Source organism: Cavia porcellus, unplaced genomic scaffold, assembly GCF_034190915.1.
Source record: "Cavia porcellus strain 051 isolate PalLab524CR breed Dunkin Hartley unplaced genomic scaffold, mCavPor4.1 scaffold_5, whole genome shotgun sequence".
In the NCBI taxonomy this organism is placed as follows: domain Eukaryota; kingdom Metazoa; phylum Chordata; class Mammalia; order Rodentia; family Caviidae; genus Cavia; species Cavia porcellus.
Window position 1 is genome coordinate 38,169,074 of NW_026947488.1, and position 24,650 is coordinate 38,193,723.

Here is a 24,650-nt window from a genome sequence, read left to right on the forward strand (position 1 = left end):
ACACTGCTAAGGTTCCTTGCATGCCTTGCTGCCGACTGCCTACTGTGAACAGTTTCTCCTCTGAGATGCCCCATTGAAATGCTATCCAGCCAACTATGAACTGAAACCACTATAAACTGTGAGCTAAATAAATTTTAACTTTGGATGTTAGTTATTTTGTTTCAGCAATGAGAAGAGCAATTAAGACAGGCTGTCATAACGGAGTGCATTAGACTATGTGGCTTTGACATAAGTCAGGCTTTCTTCACAGTTCTGGAGATGGGAATTACATGGAAAGGTCCTAGTCAGCTTGGCTTCCAGTGAGGGCTCCTTTCTTGACTTGTAGATAACTGTCTATGGTTATGTTCTCACCTGGTTTTTCCTCAGTGTATGTACTCGAAGAGAAAAATATTTATTCTCTCTTCCTCTTTTGTAAAGATTCACAGCATGAGAGCCTTACCATCATGACCTCATGTAACTCCCACAGTCCTGTTTTAGTGATTTTTCTCATTGTCAAGAAAAAATTCTCAACACCCAAAGTTAAAGGAGGAAAGGTTTATGTGGGTTATAAATTCATAGAGATTTCAGGCCATAGTTGGCTGGCCCAAGGCAGGATGTCATGCGGAGGGACGTCACAGAGGAAAAACAGTTCTTGGCAGGCAGAAGACAGTAAAGCAGAAATGTTGCAAAGCAGCGGCAGCCTGCCTCTCCCTGTTATCCTTTTCAGGCTACCTGTCCTTTGCATGGTGCCACCACACCCAGGGAGGGCCTCCCTATTATTCGTACTAGTATACTAAACTATACTAAAACCATCAGTGGACTAATTTAGTAATCACATACTTTTAATCTGAACATCAATACCTTAATCCCAACATCACACAACTGTAGATACAGCTGCCTCTGCAAAGCCCCACATATGACCTCATGAGGCTTTCAGAGGACATCTAAACACAAAACATAACAAATAGCTTCATATCAGATGTCAGTGATTCAGCATATGCATTTTGGTGGAAAAAGATGGCATGCTTCGTCCATAAAACTCATATATGCACTTTGTACATGCTGTTTTAATAGTTTATCTAACTTTGTAATGTTAGATAAGCTGCTATACATGCGGTACATCAGAACAAAGTCACAAAATAGACTGGGAAATGGAATCTTCTCTAAATGGGGCTCCCTTTCACCGTCTCAATTTGCCGAGATCACATTTTGATTGCTTCCTAAACTATATCCAATAGCCAGTGTTTGCACAGCAAGGATAAAGTTGTGATAAAGAATCTGGGTTGATATTTGACACACTTCACCACATACTTCACTGGCATTGATACTGGCCAATAAGAATGGCCATTTTCACAGACCTGGGGCAAGGTCCTGGAACCCCAAATGTGCCTGGCATAGCAGGGGGTGGTAAGAAGGGTCATTTACAAGGAGATGCTTTAGTCAATGCCGCATAAATACTTCAATATTTTAAAATATTTACAGCAGTGCCAGGATGTAGTAGCACAATATAAGTTCTGTGCAGAGAAATACATTGATAAAATCCACAAAAAGATGCTAGTAGTTCATTAACAAGAATAGCCCCTAACATTTTAAGTAATATTGATGAAAAGAATAAGTAGTTTGTCCTAAGAGTTTACAATGTAAAGACTGCATAATTCTCAAGCACGTCTTATTTTATCTCTTATTTTATAATTCTTGCCTGATAAAGCACTATGGCAAATAGAATCAGCAGTAAAAATTTTAGGTCATCCGTGCTTGTTTTTCATTATAGCAACAGTGCACCCCCATCCTGTAGATATGTACCCACTTTCCTATAGCTTCCTCCACCTCCTATGAGGAGGACACGTGTGATGGGGCCCTGTTCACAGCAGGTGAAGCTGGGGGCCACCAGGTTGGTGCATGCAAAGGGACTCTGGAGAAGACTGCCTGCCCCATGTGTCTACTCCCCTGCACCAGTCCCAGGACAGCATTTCGTTCTTTGCTTGTGGTTTTGTTTTTTGAATTTTATTTTAATGTAATATAGATATTAATAAAGAAAATATAATCAACACTCTTCTTACTTCTATGAAGAAGTAAAACAAAATTTCATAACAAAATAATTAGAGAATAAGAATGGTTAATATATTGTGTTTCACTATTTAAAAGAATGGCCAAAATATTCCTCAGAGTACAAGTCATAAACAAAACGATTCTGTCTTATCAAGAAGAAACAAACAAACAGAAGGACAAAACCTTTTTAATGAACAAAAGAAACTAGTGTATAAATGAAACAAATTAGCATTTATCTTAAAAGATTTTTGAAACAATAGAATAGATAATTTGGAGAGTTATTTGAACTTCTTTTTTCCTATTTATTCTCTCCCTCTCCCTCCCTCCCCTCATTTCTCATTTAGGGGAAATCATCACGTGATATTTAACCTTGGGTCTGACTTTATTCCACTTAACATTATGATCTCAAGTTCTATCCATTTGCCTATGAACACCTCAAGCATATCCTGTACGGTAGAGCAGCACCCCATTGTACATAACTAACACACTGACTTTATCCACCCTCTATCAATGGATATATATGGTGTTTTCAAGTGCTATTTATTATAAATTGTGCTGGTATAAACATGGGTATGCATGTATCTTTGTAACATTTAAATTGTTTGGAAAAATCCCTAAAAAAGGGTAAAGCTGGATCAAATGAAATTTCTATTTTTAATATTTTGAAGAATCTCCATCTTGATTTCCATAGTGGTTGTACTAGTTTACACTCCCATCAACAAAATAGAAGAGTTCCTTTTTCCCCACATCCTCACCAGCATTTATTATCATTTAATTTTTTTGATGATGGCCTTTGTTTCTGAAATAAGAGGGTATCTCAGGCTGGGGATTTAGTTCAGTGGCCTAGGTGCCTACCTGGCAAATGCGAGGTCATGAGTTTGATCTCCAGTACAGTAAAAAACAAAAAAGAAAAGAAGGTGTCTCAGTGTAATTTCAATGTACATTTCTCTGGTGGACAGTGACAATAGCATTTTTTCATGTATTTATTTGTCATTTGTACTCTGGAGAAGTGACTGTTCATTTCAGCCTCTCATTTTTTGATTGGGTCTTTTGTTATGGAAGTATCTAATTTTTGAGTTGTTTATGTATTCTAGATGGTAGTCTTCTGTCTGATGAATAGCTGGCAAAATTTTCCTATTCTTTGGGTTGTCTCTTCACTAATATTTTCTCCTTAAAAATTTCTCTGAAATTTCTGTTTTTGGAGACTTTTTAAAGTGAAGACCTCTTTGGAAGGATCACACTTGAGTTAATTTGGGGTAGTGACAAAAACCAATTGCTGGCCACCAATTACATGGTGGTACACACCTGTAATCTCAACACTTGGGAGGCTGAGGCAGGACAATCACTGCAAATTCAAGACCAGCATGGGCTACATACATGAGTTAAAGGCCAGTTTGAACTGCACAGCAAGATCCTGTCTCAGAAACAACAACAACAATAAAAACAAACAAACAAAGAACAGTTTCTGGTGATTGGTCCAAAGTTAGCTGAGGACAAGGAAAAGGTGACATTCAGCAAGAACCAAGAGGGAGCAAAGGACCCTAAGTAAACAGAGCCCAGGAGAGCACATGAGGATAGTGTGTCTAATCTAGGGAAAAGTCCCTAAGGGAAACCTCCATTTGTTATTAGGAAGGGCAATTGTGAGAGCACTGCAAAAGGGAGCTTAATATAACTGAACATTTTCCTAGAATGTTATGTTCCTAATTTTTGTAAAAATTTAAATTCTTAGCTTTGTAGAGTTAGATAGTAACACAAGATGAACAATTCTGTATAATCATCACCAGGTCAAGAAATAGAACAAGTCCAGCAACCTAGAAAGCTCTTCATCCTTCTTTCCAGCTGCTGCCCACATCTGAGCAATCATCCTTGCAATTTCCAATCGTTCTGTTAGATTGTGCCTGTTTTGGGACTTCACGTAAACTGAATCACACACAGCACGCACCCCCGGTATCCAGTTGCTTCTGTTCCACGATACATTTGTGAAATTCACTCATCTTATTGCAGGTGGATGAGAATTTTAATTGCACCATGAAAGTTACTCATGTTAATAGATCCTATTTAAAGAGTGAAACGAGAGTTTCTTCTTGTTTCAAACACCAAATGTTCACTGCACTTCTGTACTCTACATTTACAGTTAACGTTCCTTTCTTCACTACCGTTTCTCGTGAGCATGAATGTGCATTGGGGTCCCTGGAAGGACTTGCTAGCCCACAGTCTGCTGGGTCCCAGCCCTAGAGTCTTTATTCCTTGAGTCTGGAGAGAAGCCTGAGAATTTGCATATCTAACGGGTTCCCAGAGGATGCTAAATCAGCTGCCAAAGGACTACTCTGAGAACTACAGCGAATATGCTGAATTTGTTAAAGTCTCAGAGCATGCAAGTTTTCTTTCATTTAGAGCAGAACTTTGGTGAGTTTACCCAACCTGGGAGGTCACAGATTCTGCACCGCAGGGAGGGCAGGATGTCACACGTGAAGAGGAAGGACATGGCTAAGATGCATGAATTCCATCCCAATACTGGAAAATGTGAGTCATTTTCTGGGTGTTTCTCCTTCACATTCCATATGTAGACTCCTTGCAGGAAAAGTCTGCTAACTTGTTAATATCCCTGTGTCTTTAGAAAATAACTTGTCTAAAAATCAAAAAAGGCCTGTGGCATGTCATGACTGAGTACATCAAACCTCAGAGGGAGGAGCTCCTTAAGAATTAAGGCTAAAGATTGAAAGCAATGGATTCTCCCTGCCTCATGATCTCCTTAAGCTAAATCTAAACACCATCCAATTGGTTAGCTGCTACCCACCTGTGACTAGCAGGCATACATGATGTGACAAGTCAGGATGACATGCTACGTAGGTGTATAAAAATAACACAACTCACAGACTTAGTACACAAAGAATATAAAATCTCTCACAATTTTTATGTTGCCTATATTTTTGCAGTTGGTTTATCTGAGATATATTAGTTAGATAAAATATAGCAATAAAACTATTTTCACCTGTTTCTTTTTCCTTTTTTAATGTGCCTGTTAGAAAATCTAAATTACATATATGCTTCTCATTTGAGGATCACGTTTCTTCTCCTAGACTGCTGCTCTACAAAATTTAGCAATAGCTTGATTTATACAATTAGTGAAATAAAAAAGAGTGCAGGAGAATGGAGATGGGAAATTGCAATCTGCCCAAGGATCATCCACTAGGAACTGGAAAATCTGGTTTATAGAGAAGCAGCTCCAAATAGCAATAGGGAAGGCCAGGAAGAAGAGTCTAATTAGGCATAATCAGAGTCTCTTCCAAGATGGAATTAGAGGAAGACAGAAGATAATAAATTTGTAACAAGCAGCATGTTAAGAAATCTTCTTACACCCAAATAATAGCCAACAACTGAAAATTTTTGCTTTGTGTTGATTTGACCCAAATTTCTTAGCCTGGTATTCAGAGTCTTCTGTAATCACACTTTTCTTCAGCAACCAGTCAGTGTGAAGACAGATCCCTCATTTGAGTTAACTGGGTATATTCCCTGAACCTAAAATAGGTCTTTTGATGTCCTACTTTCAACTTTTCATAGGTGTTCTTCTTTCTAACTGAAATAACTTCCATCTGTGCATCTCTCAGGCCCCACCCCACATCTCACATAGGCAGGGCCACCCCGAGAACACCGAGGGTTCTCCTCAATCCCATGCTCTTCCAGCAGGTTTCCGGATAACCTCTCTGGGCATTTTCAGGCTGGTGCTCTTCACTTTCTTTCATCCTAGCCATGTGGCCTCAGTCTAGATGCATGATTACTCTGTGCTTCACCTTCCTGTTGTAAATTGTGATAACTACATTCTTAATGATAGATGAAGATGGATGAAGTGAACACCTTTCAAGTTCTTAGAATGAAAAATGGTATATAATAAGGGTTAGATGAATCTTGGCTGATGTTATTGCTGCTTATAATAGGTATGTATGTCATGTAAATTCCGTACAGGGCAGGAACCATATCTTTTCTTCATAATGCATGACATCTTAACATCTTCAAAGTATCTGTTGATAGTCATAACAAAGATCAATACAATTGAACTGGTAACTCTTATAGAGTAGACCATGTACTAATATCTGGGAATAAAATGAGGACCAAAACAGATATTATCTGTCCTTTCACACAACTTAAGTTATAGGGAGGGAGCTGGGGATGTAGGTCAGTGCAAGAGCACTTGCTTACTAAGTGCAAAGCCCTAGTTTGGATCCCCAGCACTGGGAGAAAAATAGAGTGGTGGGGGAGGCAGACAAGAGGAAAGCAAGGAGAACAAACATTTATTTAGAGGTAGTGGTGGATTTATGAAGTAACAAATTAGGGCTGAGATGGAGGTTTAGTGTCAGTGGGCCCGACCTAAAAAGATGAACAGAGAATACTGTGATGAGATGAAATAGATCAGGAGATGGGAATTGATGTAAGTCTTACAGACTGCAGAAGAGAGTGCAGTGTCACAGTGTTCCTCGCAGATTATTGGTAGCTGTTTGCATTGTACTTGGAAGGAAGCATAAACAGACTCTAGGAATACAAGGAGTATGATGCTTGATGTGATGGCACACTTGTAATGCCCTCTACTCTACTAATGCAGCTCAGGCAAGAGGATCACACGTTTGAGGCCAGCTCAGGCAATTTATCAAGACCTTATTTCAAAGTAAGATGAAAAAAGTACTTGGGATACAGCTCAGTATGTTTCCTACATTCAATCCTCAGTAACACATGCACACACACACACACACACACACACACACACACAGACACACGCTGATTGGTTATGGTACTAGGCCTTAGGAGGTGTCACCTTTCATTCATAAGCTCATGAACTTTGACCTAAGTTACCTAATTTATATAAGGCTTAAATATATGCAGTAACCCTTTAAAACCAGTTGTCTGCTTAGTAAGTTAGTGTGTGAAGCTGAAGACCAAATATGATAAGATCTCTGCCACCAGGAAAATCACAACCAAACCAAAACCAAAACCAAAACTAATTCATAGATCAGGGTTCTATGTGAGCTTCTGCTGCCCTACCTCCTCATTTGTTAGTTACATCAAGATCCTGTTGCTTCATGACAGGGTTCATTGCTAAGGAAACAACTTCAAATGTGATTTTTGGAATGAGAAAGGATTTATATAACAATACAATGAAAATTACGGAGCAAATCTGCTGTAGAGCACAGAACGTGAAAAAAATCTAAATAGATTAGCAGTCTAGGCATCACTGGCTTTAAAAATAGAAGACAACTTGAAATGTATATTTTCTTAGAAAACAAATGTGAGAAAATTGTGGCACATACTAGTCATTTTTCCTTGTGGCATTAGGGGATATGCAATTCAGCCTTAAGGTCTGTGTTTATGAGTGTGTGTGCATTTCTTAATGTAGATGAGACTCATGTCATAAGGGAAATAAAACCCTAGAAAATTGAAGAAATGAGAAATATTTTCTCAAAATCGCTTCTAAAGTTTATTCTTTAGCTCTAAATAATGTGGGGTCCTTGGTAAGTTACCCAAACTAAGTCTTGGTTGCCTTGTTTGTGAAGGGACTAATAACGCATACCGTTTATTGCTGGGAGATATTTGGTAGCTGATCATCAGACTCTTTCTGTCCTCTGTCATGCAGGAAAGAGGAAGCTGCAGACTCCAGAATCCTTCCTTGCAGTCAGGTGGCCCATGTGAGTCATGATTAAGTGCTCACTGATGAGCAGTGAGTGGATGTGACCCATGCCACTTCCAAGCTTGGCCATGCAAACCTTTTATGAATCCTTTTATTTCCTTCTTCTCCACTTGCTGAATAGATGCCAAGACTAAGGACAACTTTGGGGATTATGGTAGAAAAATCATGGGCCTCAATAAGTCCGACTCCTTGACTGCAGGGATCATGATTTACCACTGTGGATTTTACAGGCGTGAGAAGTAACCTTTTGTTGTGCAAGCTTCATGTTTTTGTTGTAGCAGTTAGCATGACTAATCCAAATTCTGCTTCAACAAGGCATTGAAAGAATTAAGTGACATGATATTTGGGACATTTGTTGTCATTTTTTATGACTGTTGTTACTAGTCAAGACCATCCAGTTAGTCTCTGTGTATAAAGCTCTTAGAGTTATTTCTTTACTGTTGAAAAGGTTTTCAATAGAAAGGAAGAAATTAGCAAAGATGACATGACCTGACAGAAAAAGATATTTTAGGAATAACAGCGAGGCATATGATTATATTTTTTTTAACTCTGCCTTCTCTATTTTACTCCTGAAAAGGCAGAAAAATTCTTGAAGTGATATAAGTCAATTTTAGTTTGCTATGTAATGATTGTCTTTACTTTAGGAAGTAGTTTTCTTCCTTCCAGGAATCCTGTTATACAGTATCACAGAAGATAAGGTCTTTCCAGCTAGAGCTATACTGTACTTAAGAATCTAGGGCATATGGTTACCATATGGACCACAAGCAAATTCCTGGATTTCTTTAAACTTGATGAAATGGAAGATTGCTGGGCAGGAAATACAATTCCGACAGGAGAGGAAAGGCAGTGGAGGACATGGAAGAATATACTTATAAACTGAGCAGACAGTGCTAAGGAAATGAAAGAGGAGCAAGAGTCTGATGTGCTGTTGAAGCAGAATGTGGCTGGCCTTCCATGCCGGTGTGCAGTTCAGAAAAGGAAGACGTGTTCCTGGATGGGCTGACTGGAGCAGGGCTCATCTGCTGCTCCTGCTCTGGATCCCAGTAATGATCAGTGTTGGGTGATAAACCAAGTGTCTCTGTATTTGCATTGTCTAGATTAGTGTTAGTCTGCACAGGGCTTCTGGGTGGAAGGAGGCTCCAGAAGGCATAAACAGGGATTAAGACAGCTGAAAACCCAGTGCCTGGTGCCTGGAGTAATCTCAAGACCTTAACTGTTCACTCCAGGACTGAGATCCATGGGAGTGTCTGTCCTGGTACATGATGGAAATAGTGACTTAGAGACTGTCAGGTATGGTTTCTGCTTTGGGACACATTAAGACAGAAGTGATGGCACAGGCAACATTCCTGGACCAGTAAGATGGAAATCATATATGGATTTCCATCTTTCTGGGGGCTTCAGTCTCTTTAGAATCTGCTAGGATCACAGAAACATCGTAAAGTGTTAATCAAACTGCTGCTTGCTATACTGTGTTGAGTCTCAATATGGCATGGTTTTTGTTTTGAGTGCAGAGACACATTTATATGAGTGTCACTGTCCCTTCTGTCTGAGGGAAATAATCGATTTGCCTTTCTACTTTAATTTGATTTATTGAATGCAAAATATCAGGGCTAATTACAAAATGAAATAGGGAGATAAACTTTCTATTAAATGTGATCAGTGTTTATTAAGAAACCTGGCATTTGCACTTGTGTAAAAACATTCATCCATAGAACACAGAGTGAAGCAGTGGTCTGTAGAGACTGAGACCGCCAGGGGTGGGGTGAGTTGGAAAGAGGTCACATAAGGGGCTCCAAAACACAGCTAAAAAGGAGGAATTAGCACTGGTTTTCTAGGACAGTAGGGTAACTATTGATTGTGACATTTATGATATCTTTAAAAATAACTTGGAGATTAAAGTGCTGTTTGCCCTGATTTGATAACAATATATTGTATATATGTAACTAATTATTGCATGGTATGATAAACACATACAAGTTTATATCTCAATAAAAAGAATAAAAAAGGAAAAAGTTTCAGTGTTTGCCATTAGCTATCTAATTATTCTATTTTTTATTAAGGAATGCAGCAGTTCTGAGATTTTCTCTCTCTCTCTCTCTCTCTCTCTCTCTCTCTCTCTCTCTCTCTCTCATCCTCTAGAACAGTGGCAAGTAAAAAACACAACACAAAAACTCATTAGAAAAGAGATAAGATAACACATTTCTATTTGTGAAAGTACTGTCAAAAATTATTATAGCCTAAATTCCTTCTCCAAACTTTGGAGAATGGTTCCCTAATACTATTCTATTGTACCATTGTGAATTCAAGACCTGTTTTTAAAAGGGATTGAATCATTGTTTGTTTTGCATTATAATCTTATAATTTCTTGAAATCAAAACTTTAAATTCTTTAACTCCTGGGTAGAATGTTGATTGTTTTCTAAACTATATTTTGTGATATTTTAAGAATTTATTTTACTGTCCCTGAAAATGGAACAAAATATTTAAAAATATCAGATTTGATCAATTAATAGGATAACTGTCACATGCTTGAATTTCCCTGAACTTCTTAATTCATGGGAGCATGTTGAGGGCTCTGAGAAATTCTATGCTGTAGAAACTTCTTAATTTTATCAAACGTTAGAGTTTCCAAAAATTTTTGACTCCTGATCTCATTAATGAAAGAAAACTTACTAACACATTTAGGGAGGTTATAGCATTTAAAACATGGAAATATCTGAGCAACAGCCCACTGTGTTGCCTGTGAATTTGAAGTGTATATTTTTACTGCTTTTCTCTAGTGTCTTTATGAATCAAAATGTAATCATGTGCCCTTCCATATGAACTATTGTCATAACCTCTGATTTTCAGTGGAGTTGTAGCTTAGTCATAGCAAAATGCACGTTATCACAATGAACTCTAGAATTCCTTAAAATACCCTTCAAACACAGTATTACTTTTTCAGTTCAGATATTACTGAATATTTGAGGCCAATCAGGCACATTACAGTTTGAGAATTTCTCTTGTAGTCTAAAAGACATTTCAAACTGCACTTAATTAACAGACATTCTGTGTTTATCCAGTCTGATAGGTTGTGGGATTATTTTAAAAAGTTATTCCAGCTATTATTTTTGTACTAATTAACAAAAAAAGTGACAAAGTCAGAAAAAAATGGTAGATTAAGAATAGTAAATAGTATATTTTTAGGAGTCAAAATTAAAAGCTTTTGAAAATAAGAGATATGATTTTAATTTCTGGTAGCTAAGGCATTTTGAATTTTTTGTTGGGTGAGTATACATGTTGTGCTTCTCTAGTCCTTGTCCTAGTATGATCAATTATCCAGGTATAATTATCAGCACTTCCCATCATTCTCGAAGTGTGTTGATTCTGAGAATATATGATTCCAGTTATTGCTTGTTACCTGTGGGGATTGGTTCCAGGATCCCACGTGGATGCCAAAATCTCAAGTTCCTTATGTAAAATGGTGTAGTATATGTGTATAACCCAATTTCTCCTCCTGTACACTTTGAATTACCTCTAAGTTACTTACAATGTAAATAGTTGTCATACTATACTGTTAAAAGAATAATAACAAGGAAAAATGTGTGTATGTTTAGTACAGATTTAATTTTTTCCAACTATTTCAATCTTTAGGTGGTTAAATGCATAAATGCAGAACTCAAGGATGTAAAAGGCCAGCAATACTTTTGCTTCATAGTGCTAACAAAAGCATTTAGAAAAAGGGGTAAAAGACCTGCCATTCTAGTCCTCACCTAAAAGAGGATAAAGCAGGTAAAATATGGAAGAAAGAGAAGAAAAGTCCATGTCTGGTTTTCTAGCAGGACTACCTGGCTTTTAAGGCCCTGTTTCTGAACAAGGTCTGAGTGGAGAGCTCAGGAATGTCATGCTTGCCTTTAAGTTCACTCTAGTTGCTTTTCAGCATACAACTGGTCCTCCCAGTAGAGTGTATTGCAGGATGTTCGCATTGTTTTTCTGGGACCAGGACATGTCTCATTACATATTTTCAGTAATAGCTGTTGTAGAACCTCTCTAAGATGCATTGGCATTAGCATCTCTTTATTTGCTGACAAATCCTTGAGATACAGGGGTCCTACCTGGAGTAAGATTCTAAACCCAGCACATAAATTTGACAACAGTAATGGTTCTCAAAATGTTGCATCATCATGGAAAGTTTATAATGTTTGAGAATCTATTGCAACCACTTTAAATATATTAATCTTTTTTAAGATTTACTATCTCATGATATTAATAGTATTATTGCTCCCATTTTACACAAGAGAAAATTGGAAGGACAAGTTAAGAAAGCTTCGCAGGACACAGAGCGGTGGTGATATGAATCCAAAATAAATGCAGGCTCATAAAGCCTGTACGGTCTGATTCAAGGAAATCCAAAATCAGGCCACTGGATTTAAAAATAATTATAGAAATGGTCATACAAACTTAGATCTATTTTTAAAGCATAAAATAGTATGTTAGACAAAGAAATTGAAAACCCACCCCAATAATCCCTGTGTCTTAGCCTGGGATGATTTCTTTTACAAGCCTCATTCCCTACATTTTTATAAAGATGTATCAAGAGATTATGTTTCTGAACCAATTGTTACAAATATATTATTTCAGTCAGACTTAATTTGTACAGGAAAATAATTATTATGGCTTTGGTCTGAGATGCGTCCCAGGAGCTCAAGGCCAAGTCCCAATACAGAGGGCTCAGAGGCAGGGCCTTTGAGAGATGACTGGATCATGACTACTCTGAACTCATCAAGGAATTTATTTGTTGTTGGATGCACAACTTATGAGCCATTGGAGAGGCTATATTTTTTGAAGGACATATTTTGTCCCTGGCCCTTTTACCTCTTACCATTTAAAAGATGTTTTATTTCATCTGAGGTGATGGATATACCAGTTATCCTCATTCAAGCATTAATGAATACATGCATCAAAATGTCACACTGTTAACTCATACATGTTTATAATTATGTTTCGACTAAAATTATGATAAATATTTCAAAAAGTGCTTATTTTTATTCTCTATTAGGAAAGAAAATCCAAGTGTGAAAATAAACAGAGAAATAGAATTCTGAAAGGCAATTTCCCCTATTAAGAGTCTTAATAATCATAAAGCTGTCTTGGGAAAATGGTCATAGTATTAGATGGTATTAGAATGGTAAGGGGCCAATTTTCCATCACAGTTCTATCTTCACTTTCCTTGTTAATTCTCACTGAGAAAATTTCAGACAATTTCTTATCCACACTTTCTACGGTTTTGTGAAATCTCTAATTTGATGCATGCTTCTCAAATTCTCCAAGAAGCAGTTAAAACATTAAGAGTCATACAAAGCACTGTGTACACATTCTTTATTCCTTTGGTTAAAGAAATATTGGGGCTCTATTTTACATAAGCCACTGTGCTGTCCTTTGTAGCAACAATGAAGATGAATGAGATTTGGAACTTCCTCTTAAGACAGTTACATTCTAGTGAGTTCAGTGTCATAACTAATACTGATACAGGGAACATGATACATGGTAAGTGCATTTATGAGAAACAGGATAGTTTACTATTGTTTGGGTTGAATTATAATGACAAGAGAAGAACTGGCAATAGGTGAAAATGTGCACTGACTCCACCCCTCAATCACTCACTGCAATTCAAATCACTGATCTTACTGGATAACAAGATAGACAGGGAGAAGCAGGGAGGAAATGGGAAAAAGAACTAAGGAATGAGTGGAGAAAGGAGCGATGGGAGAACTGAGTTAAGCTGTGAAAAATGATTAGGATTTTACCATAGAATTAAGAACAAAGCACACGACAGAGTGATAGGAGAGCTCCAGGGCTGGTGGCATTTGAGAAATGACAACTAAGTGATCAGTACATGGGCAGGATCTAAAGGAACATGAATATCAGAGGGTCTGGGGCATCTTATCCTGTGGGGATATCACTGGAGGCTTCTGTGTGCTCATTGCTTTATATGTCACCACACACAGATCCTAGGCTCGGAACAAGGCTGTGATGTGGAACAGTAACTGGCTCCAAACTGCCCTCTTTGTCACCTCAGTTTCCCACCATTGCATAGGGAGTGGCATTTGCACACTGCCCTTGCTGCTCTGGACCTACGTGTGTCCTGACACAGTCAAGAAATGTCCCTTGCTCCAAAAGCATGAGTTGAAACACAGTGAGGTGGATAGCAACAGCATGGGCTTTGGGTTTCAACACACTTAGTTTCACAATTCTGGCTCTTCTGAGTAACTGGACTCATTATTTCTGAACTGCAGTTACCTGCAAAATTGGGATAATACTTGCAATCTTTTAAAATAAAGAAATGTAGCTTTACACCTATTGTTCTGCCAAAATAATAAAGAAGAAAACTAACACTTGATGATGGAAATATGAATTGTTTCAGCTGTAGAGAAAGCAACTTGGAACTACCTATTAAAGATGCATATTCCTTAAAACAGAATTCATATTCCTGGAAGCTCTCCTGCACAAATAAAAGTGCCAACAGTAAGGATCTACAGGCAAGCAGAATGACTGCAGCACTGTTTGCAGGGCAATAAAGTGGAAAGAAAGTGCTTGCCTATATGGGAGAATGGTTGAATAATATGATATATCCGAAGTATGAAACATCATGTGAGCTTTAGAAAGAATGAATTGTAACTACATATAATGACAGAGAGAGTTTTACAAAGTTTTGCTATTATAAAGTTACATATAGATAAAGGTATAGAATACAAATTCATTATTTATAAAATAAGCATATATATATGTATATATATATATGTATATATATATATATATATATATATTGATAATGGTTAAAATTTTCAAACCTGCTACTACAGACATGCCTTGAAATGTTTCTAGTTGACCAACTCGTTTTAACTCAATACTCAGTGTTCTCAAATGTAGGAACTAGTATTATCCTTATTTTACATGTGATGAAATGGAGATACAGAAAAGCTAAGGAATTTGCCTTTGATCACACAGCTGTGCTAAAGCAGAGAAAGAATTTAAACCCAGGAACCTAGGATTAGAGGCTAAACTCATAATCAGCATATTGTAATCCTTAAATAATTAGATGATGAGCAGTAAAAACACAACAAAAATGGAAAATTGCATTAAATACATGTTGATGTAAATCATATGTGTTCATGTATTTAGAGATATATAAAATGATGATCCACAAACATAAATGCTAGCTATGTGTGAGTAGGGTAACTGCTTATGAGTGTTTTTACTCTCTTGTATTATTCCACTTCTCTACAATCAAAGTATATTAGGGAACATAAAAAGTAATAAACTCTATTCTTTATGGGATAAAACAAATTTGCATATGTTTTCAATGATTGAAATTTTCTTATGAAAAGAGTCACACCACTCACAAAAGTAAAAGAACATTTTTGCACAGTATGGAATTTAAAAACAAACCCAAGAGAACTCAAAAGAGTATAGAGACTGGGTAAATACATGATCATTCACTTATAGGAAACAGAAATGATGCTAGACTATCAAAAGACACTGGAAGAATTGCCAAATCTATTTTTATATTTAAAAGATAATTTAACATTGATATGCATTGCCGAATGCCCTAAGAATCCCTGTCTAGAAAAATACTACAAGTTTACAGATCAGCATATTTAAATGCTTATGTCTGGGTATTAGAATTATGGGCGATATTTTTCATTTCTTTTGCTTGTTTGTTCACATAATAAACATGCATAATTTTAAAATAAGAAAATACATGTAAGCAATAAAATGGATTAACCTTTTCACTAGTACATCCACAAAGAATCAGGAATTTATCCTGAAGAATTGATCACAGATACACACATAGATTTATCTAAAATGTATGCACTGCATTTCTCTTTTATTTATAATAGAGAGAAAGCTGTAAATAACTAATCTATCATTAGGGCACTGGCTATGTAAATTTTGGGATAACCAGATGATGAAATATTATGCATCCATAAAAATCATGCCTCTGAGGCATTAAGTCATGGGAGAATATTCATGGTTTACTGGTAAATGGAACAATAGATAGTTTTAAAATTCTCTGTCTTTTACAACTTACTGCTTAAATGGGAAATCATTATATGCTGTTCATTTTTATATTTTTCTGCATTTAAAATATTTTACAATCAATATGTATCTTTTGTAGGCAGAAAAAATATATTTTACTTTATTAAACAGATTAAATATCTTTTTGTAAGGATTTCACAACTCACGCAGGAATTTGCCACAGGAGTGACCATGAATGAGACAGTTCTCCATCCCACCCCTTACATAAGCACCTTTTTGTCTCCTCTGAGTTTCAGGTTACCCTCGTGAGAAACGAGGACTGCACTGTACATTAACACAAAGCATCGAGCGCTGGAGACAGTCCATATATCTTGGTTCTTTCCCCTTCACTGAGCTACTAGAGGGCAGCTGCTTGCATTCCACACTTAACACCCAGCAGTGATAACTCAGGCCGTGAGTGTGTGCTCCACAGACATGCTGACCGCGGGGCCCCTGGGCCAGGTGAAGCTGTGCTGCAGTGATGATGGGGAGGGAGTGAGGTGCTCAGGAGGGTGTTGGCAACCCCAAGGGCAGGAAGAGGTCCTAGAAAATTGAGACCAGAGAAGCCTGGGGGATCTTGTGGGTCACAGTGTTTCCTTCCTCATCCAGAACCAAGGCAGGAAATAGAAACAGTGCTCTGAGCAATTCTGAGCAACGGCCTGGCCTAGGCTTAAGTCTCTGATGGTGCAGTCCTTGCTCTTCCTTGCCTATGCCTCATTCTGCTTCCTCATCATTTCTGTTTTGCTCCGTCAGGGAAGCTGGATGTTTGCCCCAGTTTTCTCCTTGTCCTACGGTAACTTTGACCTCCAGGAGGTCTGAAACCAGATTAAAGGTTTAGAAATCCGTTGCCAGTTGACATCCTGCTTCATAAATGCCAAATGACTATGATGTGACTTACATAGAGTTCCGGAGAGATGTGGGCTGGGGTGTGCACCTGAGTATTAATTGATTTACCTTTTAATATTAATGAGTCTATGATTTGGCCTAGTTGACCTTCAAATTCAAATTAGGTACTGATTAAATAATAAGAGAGCTGAATTTGGATATGTTTAAACAGCATTCTTCCCTCCCCCAACTAAGGGGCCTTGGCCTTGGCAGGTATGAGGATGAGCTATGAAAAGTGTAGAGCAAACTAAAATAGCTAGCGCTCCCTGACCTGAGGAGATGGCTTAAACCTAGAAGAGCTAGCTCTCCCTGACCTAAGCAGATGGCTTCCTAAACAACTACAATGGTAACCACGGTGTCTGACAGTTCTGTGAGTTCTGCTCATGTGTTTAAACAGCCTCTCACCTGACTGCTCATGTGTTTCTAACAAATAGCTTTAACGCAATGTGTATGAGCCAGCTATGGTGCTGCATATCTACAGTCTCAGCACTCGAGAGGGCAAGGCAGGAGAGACTGCAAGTTGGCGCACAGCCTGAGGGGCTTTTCAACTTAGCAAGATCTTGTCCCCAAGTTTAAAAAAAATAAAAAAGGGCTGAAGACATAACTCAGGGTGAAGAATCCAGTACCACAAAAAGAAAACCAAAGCTTTCAAAACTTTAACACTTGTACACCTGGGTTGGTTTTTTCCTCACAAGCACCAGTAAATTAATACAATATTTTTACCAGCAGAGGAAAAATCCTTTAATAGATAAGCAGATGCCCTAGTTAACAAGTAACCTCCAGAATGTCTATCAACATCAGGTGTTTTTTCAGCTCAGATCTACCTTGGAGTTAGTCCTGGTTGCCACATCTTTGCATCTATCCTGTGTAGATAAGCTACTCATGAGCTGAACTCCTTCCTCACATTTCATTCTCCCAATTTTATTCCTGCCCACCCCACCTATAGCTGCAGTGACTCATTGAGAACAGGTATTTTTAGTGTCTAGATGGCAATTTCACTCCTGATGCATAAGTCAACCAGATGTAGCTCCTGTTAGCTCTGTTAGTAGTTACATAGGGTGAGTAGGCAACAAGCAACAGCATTTGGTTTCCAGTGAGAAATATGTCTGGAATTTTTGACAAAGCCACTGCATAGAAGACACCTGGGTTATAGCAATTCTCAGAATGAGTCAACTTTCACATAGCTATTTAGTTTTTAAAATCTTACCTCTTCACAAAAGTGACAAAGCATTTTCATGTTTTTGGTTGCCTGTTTCCAATCCCGACATTCTAGTTTCTAGTGGAAACCACTTACAATTTGGGTAAAGCCAGTCAACAAAGCAAGCTGGAAATAACTGGATAATCCTCAAATGCCATGGGAATTACGTTGGAAAGGGAAAGCAGGGCTAGAGCACAGTATGGGTGATTCCAAAGCCTAAGAAGATGCTCAGTCAGGATCAAGCAATGAGAACAAGGGCTCCTTCTGGACCTTTGATCAGCAAAATGTCCTGCCACTTAAACTGGAGAGCATAATAACAATTTCTATAAGTGCTCTTATAACTGCAGAGCTCTAAAATTGTCCCAGTGTTACCAAGAAGATATTTCTGCATGAAAGCTAACAATGGAGAATATTTGGAATGAATCCTTAACACTTACAACTTCCTTTTAACCTCTACTTGACCTCAATCTTGGAGAATCTCAATGGAAAATTCTTTTTTTCATTCTGTGCTATGCATCTATCAGTCAAGATGACAGTTCCATAAGCATTAGACACTTGGAGAAAGCCTTCACTGATAATTTTTTTTAAAGTAGTCTTACATGCATGCTATTTCCAAAGAAAAAAGGCAAAAATCATGTCCTCCGTATTCTATTCTTAATTGAACATGGATCCCATAATAATGTAGATATCAAAACACAAATAAATAGGTTAATGAGTTTTAACTTATCTCAGTAAAATCCTTACAACTTCACATTTAGTCTTATGAGGAAACTGCATTTGTGATACATAATAGAATTCTTTGATGGAGTTACCACTATTAAAAGTTTTATTTTAAGAAAAAAATCCTAAAAGTATTTTAAAAATTGATCCTAGCATGAGCAATTAATGGTGTGAGATCCTAAAAACATCAAGAAAAATCACAAATAGCATGCCTTTGCAAAGGTGTGATATCTCCAAACTAAACAACTCAACAGGAAACTCTCAGCCTGAAGCACTCAAATTAGATTCTCTCTCTCTCTCTCTCTCTCTCTCTCTCTCTCTCTCTCTCTCTCTCTCTCTCTGTCTCTCTCTCTCATTTCTTAAAACCTGCTATTTGACTTCATAAAACTAAATTTTTACATAAGCTAAATCATTGAAATGTCCAAGTTCTTTTTTCTTAAAAAGAACATCACTTTTTGTCTTTTCTTTTTGACACGATCGAGTTTATTTATCTCTCTAAAATGACCTAGAGTTCAAAACCTCTGTGGATATTTGACACAAATTATATTTTTAGATGTAGCAAATGGTTTTTAAACTGGGGATGCTAAAATACAGATCGGAGCAGTATGAAGGGAGGTATCTGAGGACTGATGTGAAAACTGGCAATGAGCAAGCAAAGGATCACTCCAAATGACAGCAGTGTGCGGGGCACTGCAGTGGGCCACCACTGTCTCCTATAGGAATGAAAACTCATTTTCTCAGGAGCAGGCTGACCTTATCTATCTTTGGCTTCTGGGATTGCACTTAAACCATACCCATTTCCCTGGCAGGCCAGCATCAAATGACTTATCCATGAAAAGTGTGTCTGGTCTGGTTCTTTCCCCCAAGTGGGAGCCACTTAGGAGGGTCAAACCACTTTTGGATCTCCTGTACAGTCAGCTGTGAAATTCATCTGAGAACACATGCAGTTTAACCTCTCCCTTGCTTCACTCCCTCTTTCATCATTTTTCTAGTAGAGGGGATGATTTCCAGGGCTTCCTGATAAACACCTGCTTAATCGTCTCCATCTCAGTCTGTATTGCGGGAAGTCCAGGCTACCCAAGTGCCAGGTGAACAGTCTAGATGACTGATATAAGTTATTGTATACCATGAGGTCAACACTTGGTCCCCATTTTACAGAGAAGAAGACTGAAGAAACGCAGGGGTGTACCACTTACCATTGCTTGCTCTTTCTTCATTTATTACTTAAGCTACTTGTCAAAGATCACTTACATTGCCAGTAGCTGAGCCAGGATTTAAGTCCCAACTACATGGCCCCAGAATTCATATTCTTAGCAACTTCCTTCACTATATAAGCACTTGATGTATGAAAAAATTAAAAATTACCAGGTAACATAAAGTGGAAATAATTGTGGAAAGAGTTGAGCAATAAAACCTCAAGATCACTTTGACTTTCTAAATGCTGGTTCAAAGAGCAGCAAGTGTCAATAGCAAATGCGGATCTATGGGCACATCAGAACAAGCTGATGAGTGTATTCAGTGTGTGTCTGAAGCTTCTGAGTAGACTGCATGGCTTGCCAGATGTCCATTTATTTAAATATAACAATCCAGTCTGTCACTCACTCATAGCTACCAATGACAAATATAAAAATAAGGTTACTTTTTTATGTGCAGACTTGCCAGCTAACCAAGAAATAGACAAAAGGAAGAACTCCTTTTTACATTAGACAAGTTTTACCCATTGTCATTCTTATATTGATGTTTTCCCTACTTGTTCAATTTTGTTTTTTCTACAAGAGTCATTTTTTAATTTTATTCTTCTTGGAATACTTAAGTCAATAACATTTCCTGTTGGTTACTTTCCTCTGAATAGAGAATGACAGTGTTCCTAAAGATATTTTTTTTTTCCTAAAGATGCCTTTCAAACTGACGGCTTTCAAGTATTTTTTTCATGGATAGTGGAGGTAAGTGGTCCTCAGTAGTACTCTTTTGTATGTATTCCTGATGCCACAAATAGAATTGACTAATTTTTGTGTTCCAAGTAAACATTCTCTAATCATAATCTCTTTTATTTTAGAAAAAGCTATTTTTCTTAGGAACAATATATATATATATATTCTGAAGGTTAGATATGGAGTACAACAGAATGGGTGTGATCTTTGTGTTGGAAACACAGAAGCTTAAAAAAGGTTTAGATTTGCTCATTGCTTCACTTTTCAATATAAACAAAACCCAAATGTTCTATTTTTAAGAGTCTGATTTTCAGCTATCCTACGTGGTCTCATACCTTCATCTTTACAAACTTCAACTGCCTCTTCTGCGGTGGGACTGGGCATGGTGGTGGCACTGACACCATCTATAAGGAAAAGGAAATTCAGAGTTAATACTGTCAAGCAGTGGCTTTCCAACCCCTGGTACCTCCCTCCCTTCTCCTCCAAAGAAAGTATAAGCTCCTTTCACGCTGCATGGCATGCAGTGGTCTTTGAAAGGACTGGAGGGTTGTATTCTTTTTAATAATTAATGAAATTAAAACCTTCATTTAAGACAGAGGCCGATGGACTATGACTTATTTTTAGCAAAGAAAGCTATTTGTTGGTTGTAGTACATCAAACCACCACAGTAGCATTTTGCTTTTTACACAATTCTCACTGAATGGAATATTATTTTTCTTGGTAATTTTTCTTGTGAGGGCAGGCATGTCCTTTCAAGTCTCTCCAAACTGCCATTATGTGTATTTGTTTTAAAGTCTGACTTTTCTTCAGACAGCACTGGGCTGATGCGAGGCCAGGCTGTGTGGCTGCAGGGAGGAGCTCTATGGCCACCAGCGCAGGGGCCCAGGAGAAGGAAGCACCCAGGGGAAGGCACCAAAGCCACCTGGGTAATCCATGTCGCTCAGCTTGCCATAGGCATGGGGGTTCCTGTCCTCCTCACAGCATCAAATGGCCCTCTCAGAGGCAGCCTCTCTTCTTGATATCATCAGCATGACAGGGGTGCTGCTCATTTTGGCCTCCACCATGGCAGATAATTAGCTCCTGATGTTAAAACAGTACATTTACAACATGAAAATTTATGAAAATTGTTTGGAATTGTTAAATACCTGAGAAATATATATATATATATATATATATATATATATATATATAATTTAAATACATACATATATTTAAACATACGTATATATTTAAAAAACATATATATATATATATATATATATATATATATAAATTTCTTTTCCTAACAGTAATACAGTCATGGAACTAAGCACAACTCCCATAGCCATGGTAAAGAAGACACATTTAGAGGCAAATCCTAGGGCTTTTGTGCATGATGTACATGACTGTGACCTTTAGGCCCTGTCTCTTTAGGAACAGAGATTAAAATTTTTAAGTGGGGAGATAATGGGAGTTAACAAGTCATTTGCTTCTGTTAGGTAGCAATCTTAGGCTAAAAAAAGCCAACTACCGGCCCTCTGTCAGTGTTGGGGTGTGCTCCCACTTCCCCACCTCTCTTCACAGAAAAGCTTCCTAGGAGATTCGAAAGCTGTTGCCCTCCACTTCTTCACTCCGGAGCTCCTGAAATTCTCCGGTTGGTTTCCTCTCTGGTATCCTTGCAAGAATTCTCTCATCCAAGGTACAGCCATCTTCCTTTGGGCATCCAACGGCCATTCTCCTTTTTATTTCAATTACTTCTCAGTAGCATTTCTCAGGCTTCACGCTGGTGTTTGCAGATGTTTCTTTGCGGTGTCTGTCTTCTGTTGCCCCATATCTAGATGCTGTTATGTCTTAGGCTCATTGCTTTCATTATTTGCAAGGAATGCAATCAGTGAATCTCATATACTCCCATAGCTTTAAAACTTATTTATATGCCTGTGAGTTCTAAAGTTGTATCTATAGTCCTCGTCTCTCCTTGGACATCTGGCCTTGTGTATCTAACTAGCTTCATGACATGCCATATGGCTGGCAGAGCATCCTCTCAAATTTATTATATTTAAAACCAAAGTTTTGGCTTTTTAAAGTGAAACTGTGTCCTGTGGCCTGTCTTTCATATATCAGTCAGTGACACTGCCATCCATGCAGTTAGAAAGCTAAAAGCCTCGGACTGCACCTAGGGCTGCACCTAGGGCTGCACACCTAAGACGCATCATCCAGTCCATCAGCAGATCCTATCGTCTGTCTCTAGAACATGGTATGAACCAGTCTTTTTTGCATCAATTTTCAGAAATTACCATCCCTGTTTGCCTGTAGTAACCTGCCGATTGGTTCATTTCTCCACTTTTCCCTCATTGTTTACTCACAGGCAAAAATTCTCTGATTTAATGAAACTTATATCATGTCACTGTGATACTTAAAAACCTTCCATAGACTTCTTGCTATGGCTCTAATAAGGTAAAGTTTTACAAGGTCAGACTTCTGGTGTTATGACCTCTTACAAAATAGCATGCCATGCTCCTCCCTGAGCCCACCTTGCTGCAGGGACACTGGCCTTTTCCCTATATTTAGCCCAAACTGACTGGGGAATTTTATTATCTGTTCCCTCCATCTAGAATACTTTCAGTATCTTATTATCAGACCCCATTTTACGTATCAGTTCCTTAGGGAATCCTCTCCAAATCCAACCAGTAGAAAGCTGCCTTCTGGATATTCCTCCTATGTTCCTTTATTTCTCTGTAAACCATTTATAATTGCATCCTAGTTTTATTCCTTTTAATTTATGAATTGTTTTAATCACCCCCACCAGAAAATAAACTTCAAGGAATGTTGTCATTCCTTGTTTGTGGATATGCAATCCAAACAGAGCCTGGGATACACTAAACCAGTGATAATGAACCTTTCAGAGCTTTCAGTGATACAAACAGCTGTAGCACGTGTGCCATAGGTTCACCACCAATGTAATAAACCCTTGCTATATATTTTTTATTGACTTGAGAAACATTATATCCATTTTTATTTGATTATGAAAACATTTGAAACTTTTTAAGTATGCTATTTTGAGATCATATTTTTCCCCCCATCATATGGAAGAGGCCCACAAACTTAGGAAGGCAAAATGGGAAATGGAAACTTAGGTTGAGTGAAAAGAAGATATTTTTATTTTTGAAAAATAAGAGCAAGTCCAAAAGGCTGTAAGAATCAAAAGTATGTCTTTGATTTCTCTGCAGTCTGACTGAGTGGCCATGAAATGATCACAGTGCACATACCAATGTCTGAGACACCAGCTACATCCCTAAAGGAATCCCACGCTGGACTCCAGGCAGGCAGCAGGGTCACGTGTAAGAGCACGAGGAGACACTCAGGTACCATATCAGAGGTAAGAGATGGAAAAGAGGTTTTCCATTCTACCACTCTCTATAAGCAGGCAAGGCAATCCCACATACAGAATGAAGCTAGCCATTTTTAACTGCATAAGGGAAAAGGATGAATAAATAAAACACAGGCAAATCTGTGTGTGTCTATCCACATGCACATGTGTGTGCATGTGTGCGGATGCATGCACACATGTATAGGGGTAGGGAAAAACAACCCTCTGCCAATAAAGACAGCTTGGGACAGAGCAGGGAGTGAATAAAACTCATGTGCCCACAACAATCAAAGAGTGGCTTCAGCTGTTAGCAGTTGGTTGACTAATACTTGTCAGCTCCAAACAGTAAAAACAATGACAGCTTTTCACATAAGACTCATCGTTGGTGCAGCATAATGATGTGTGGGTTGGGGGCTGGGGAGGTTGGATGACAATGGTTTGCTGTATCAGAACTTCATCTCACTGCAAGGCCTGTGCTTCAGCCTAGGGAGTCAGCTGCCCTGGTAAGCGGTACACAAGGTCCTTGCTGCCTTGCTTCAGTGCTCTCTCTGATTGGCCTTCTTCAATTCTGTCTCCCAGGTTAATAATAAAAGCTTCCAGTTCCCTAGCAAAAGTTCCAAGGTTAATGTAGGAACTTTTCAATGGAAAACTTATTACTCTATCTGGTCTAACTCCAAGAGTTCAACATATGGCCTAGGACGTGCCTGGCACACGTTAGTCAGGGCCCACTATTTAAAAAATGCCCCTCTGTGGGGCTCATTAGAGCTGAGAGAATCACTTAGAAATTGAAGGGAACAAAGATATTGTT

The 24,650-nt window shown here is 38.1% G+C and overlaps 1 protein-coding gene across 2 annotated transcripts in view; it reads right to left on the reverse strand.

The window, feature by feature from the left end:
* Positions 1–24,650, reverse strand: part of Macrod2 (mono-ADP ribosylhydrolase 2) — a 1,970,011-nt gene that overhangs the window by 93,626 nt on the left and 1,851,735 nt on the right. For both annotated transcript variants that reach the window (XM_063248672.1, XM_063248671.1), the window contains one exon: positions 20,832–20,900. In XM_063248672.1, the coding sequence (XP_063104742.1) occupies positions 20,832–20,900 (69 nt within the window). The remainder of the gene's footprint in view (positions 1–20,831; positions 20,901–24,650) is intronic.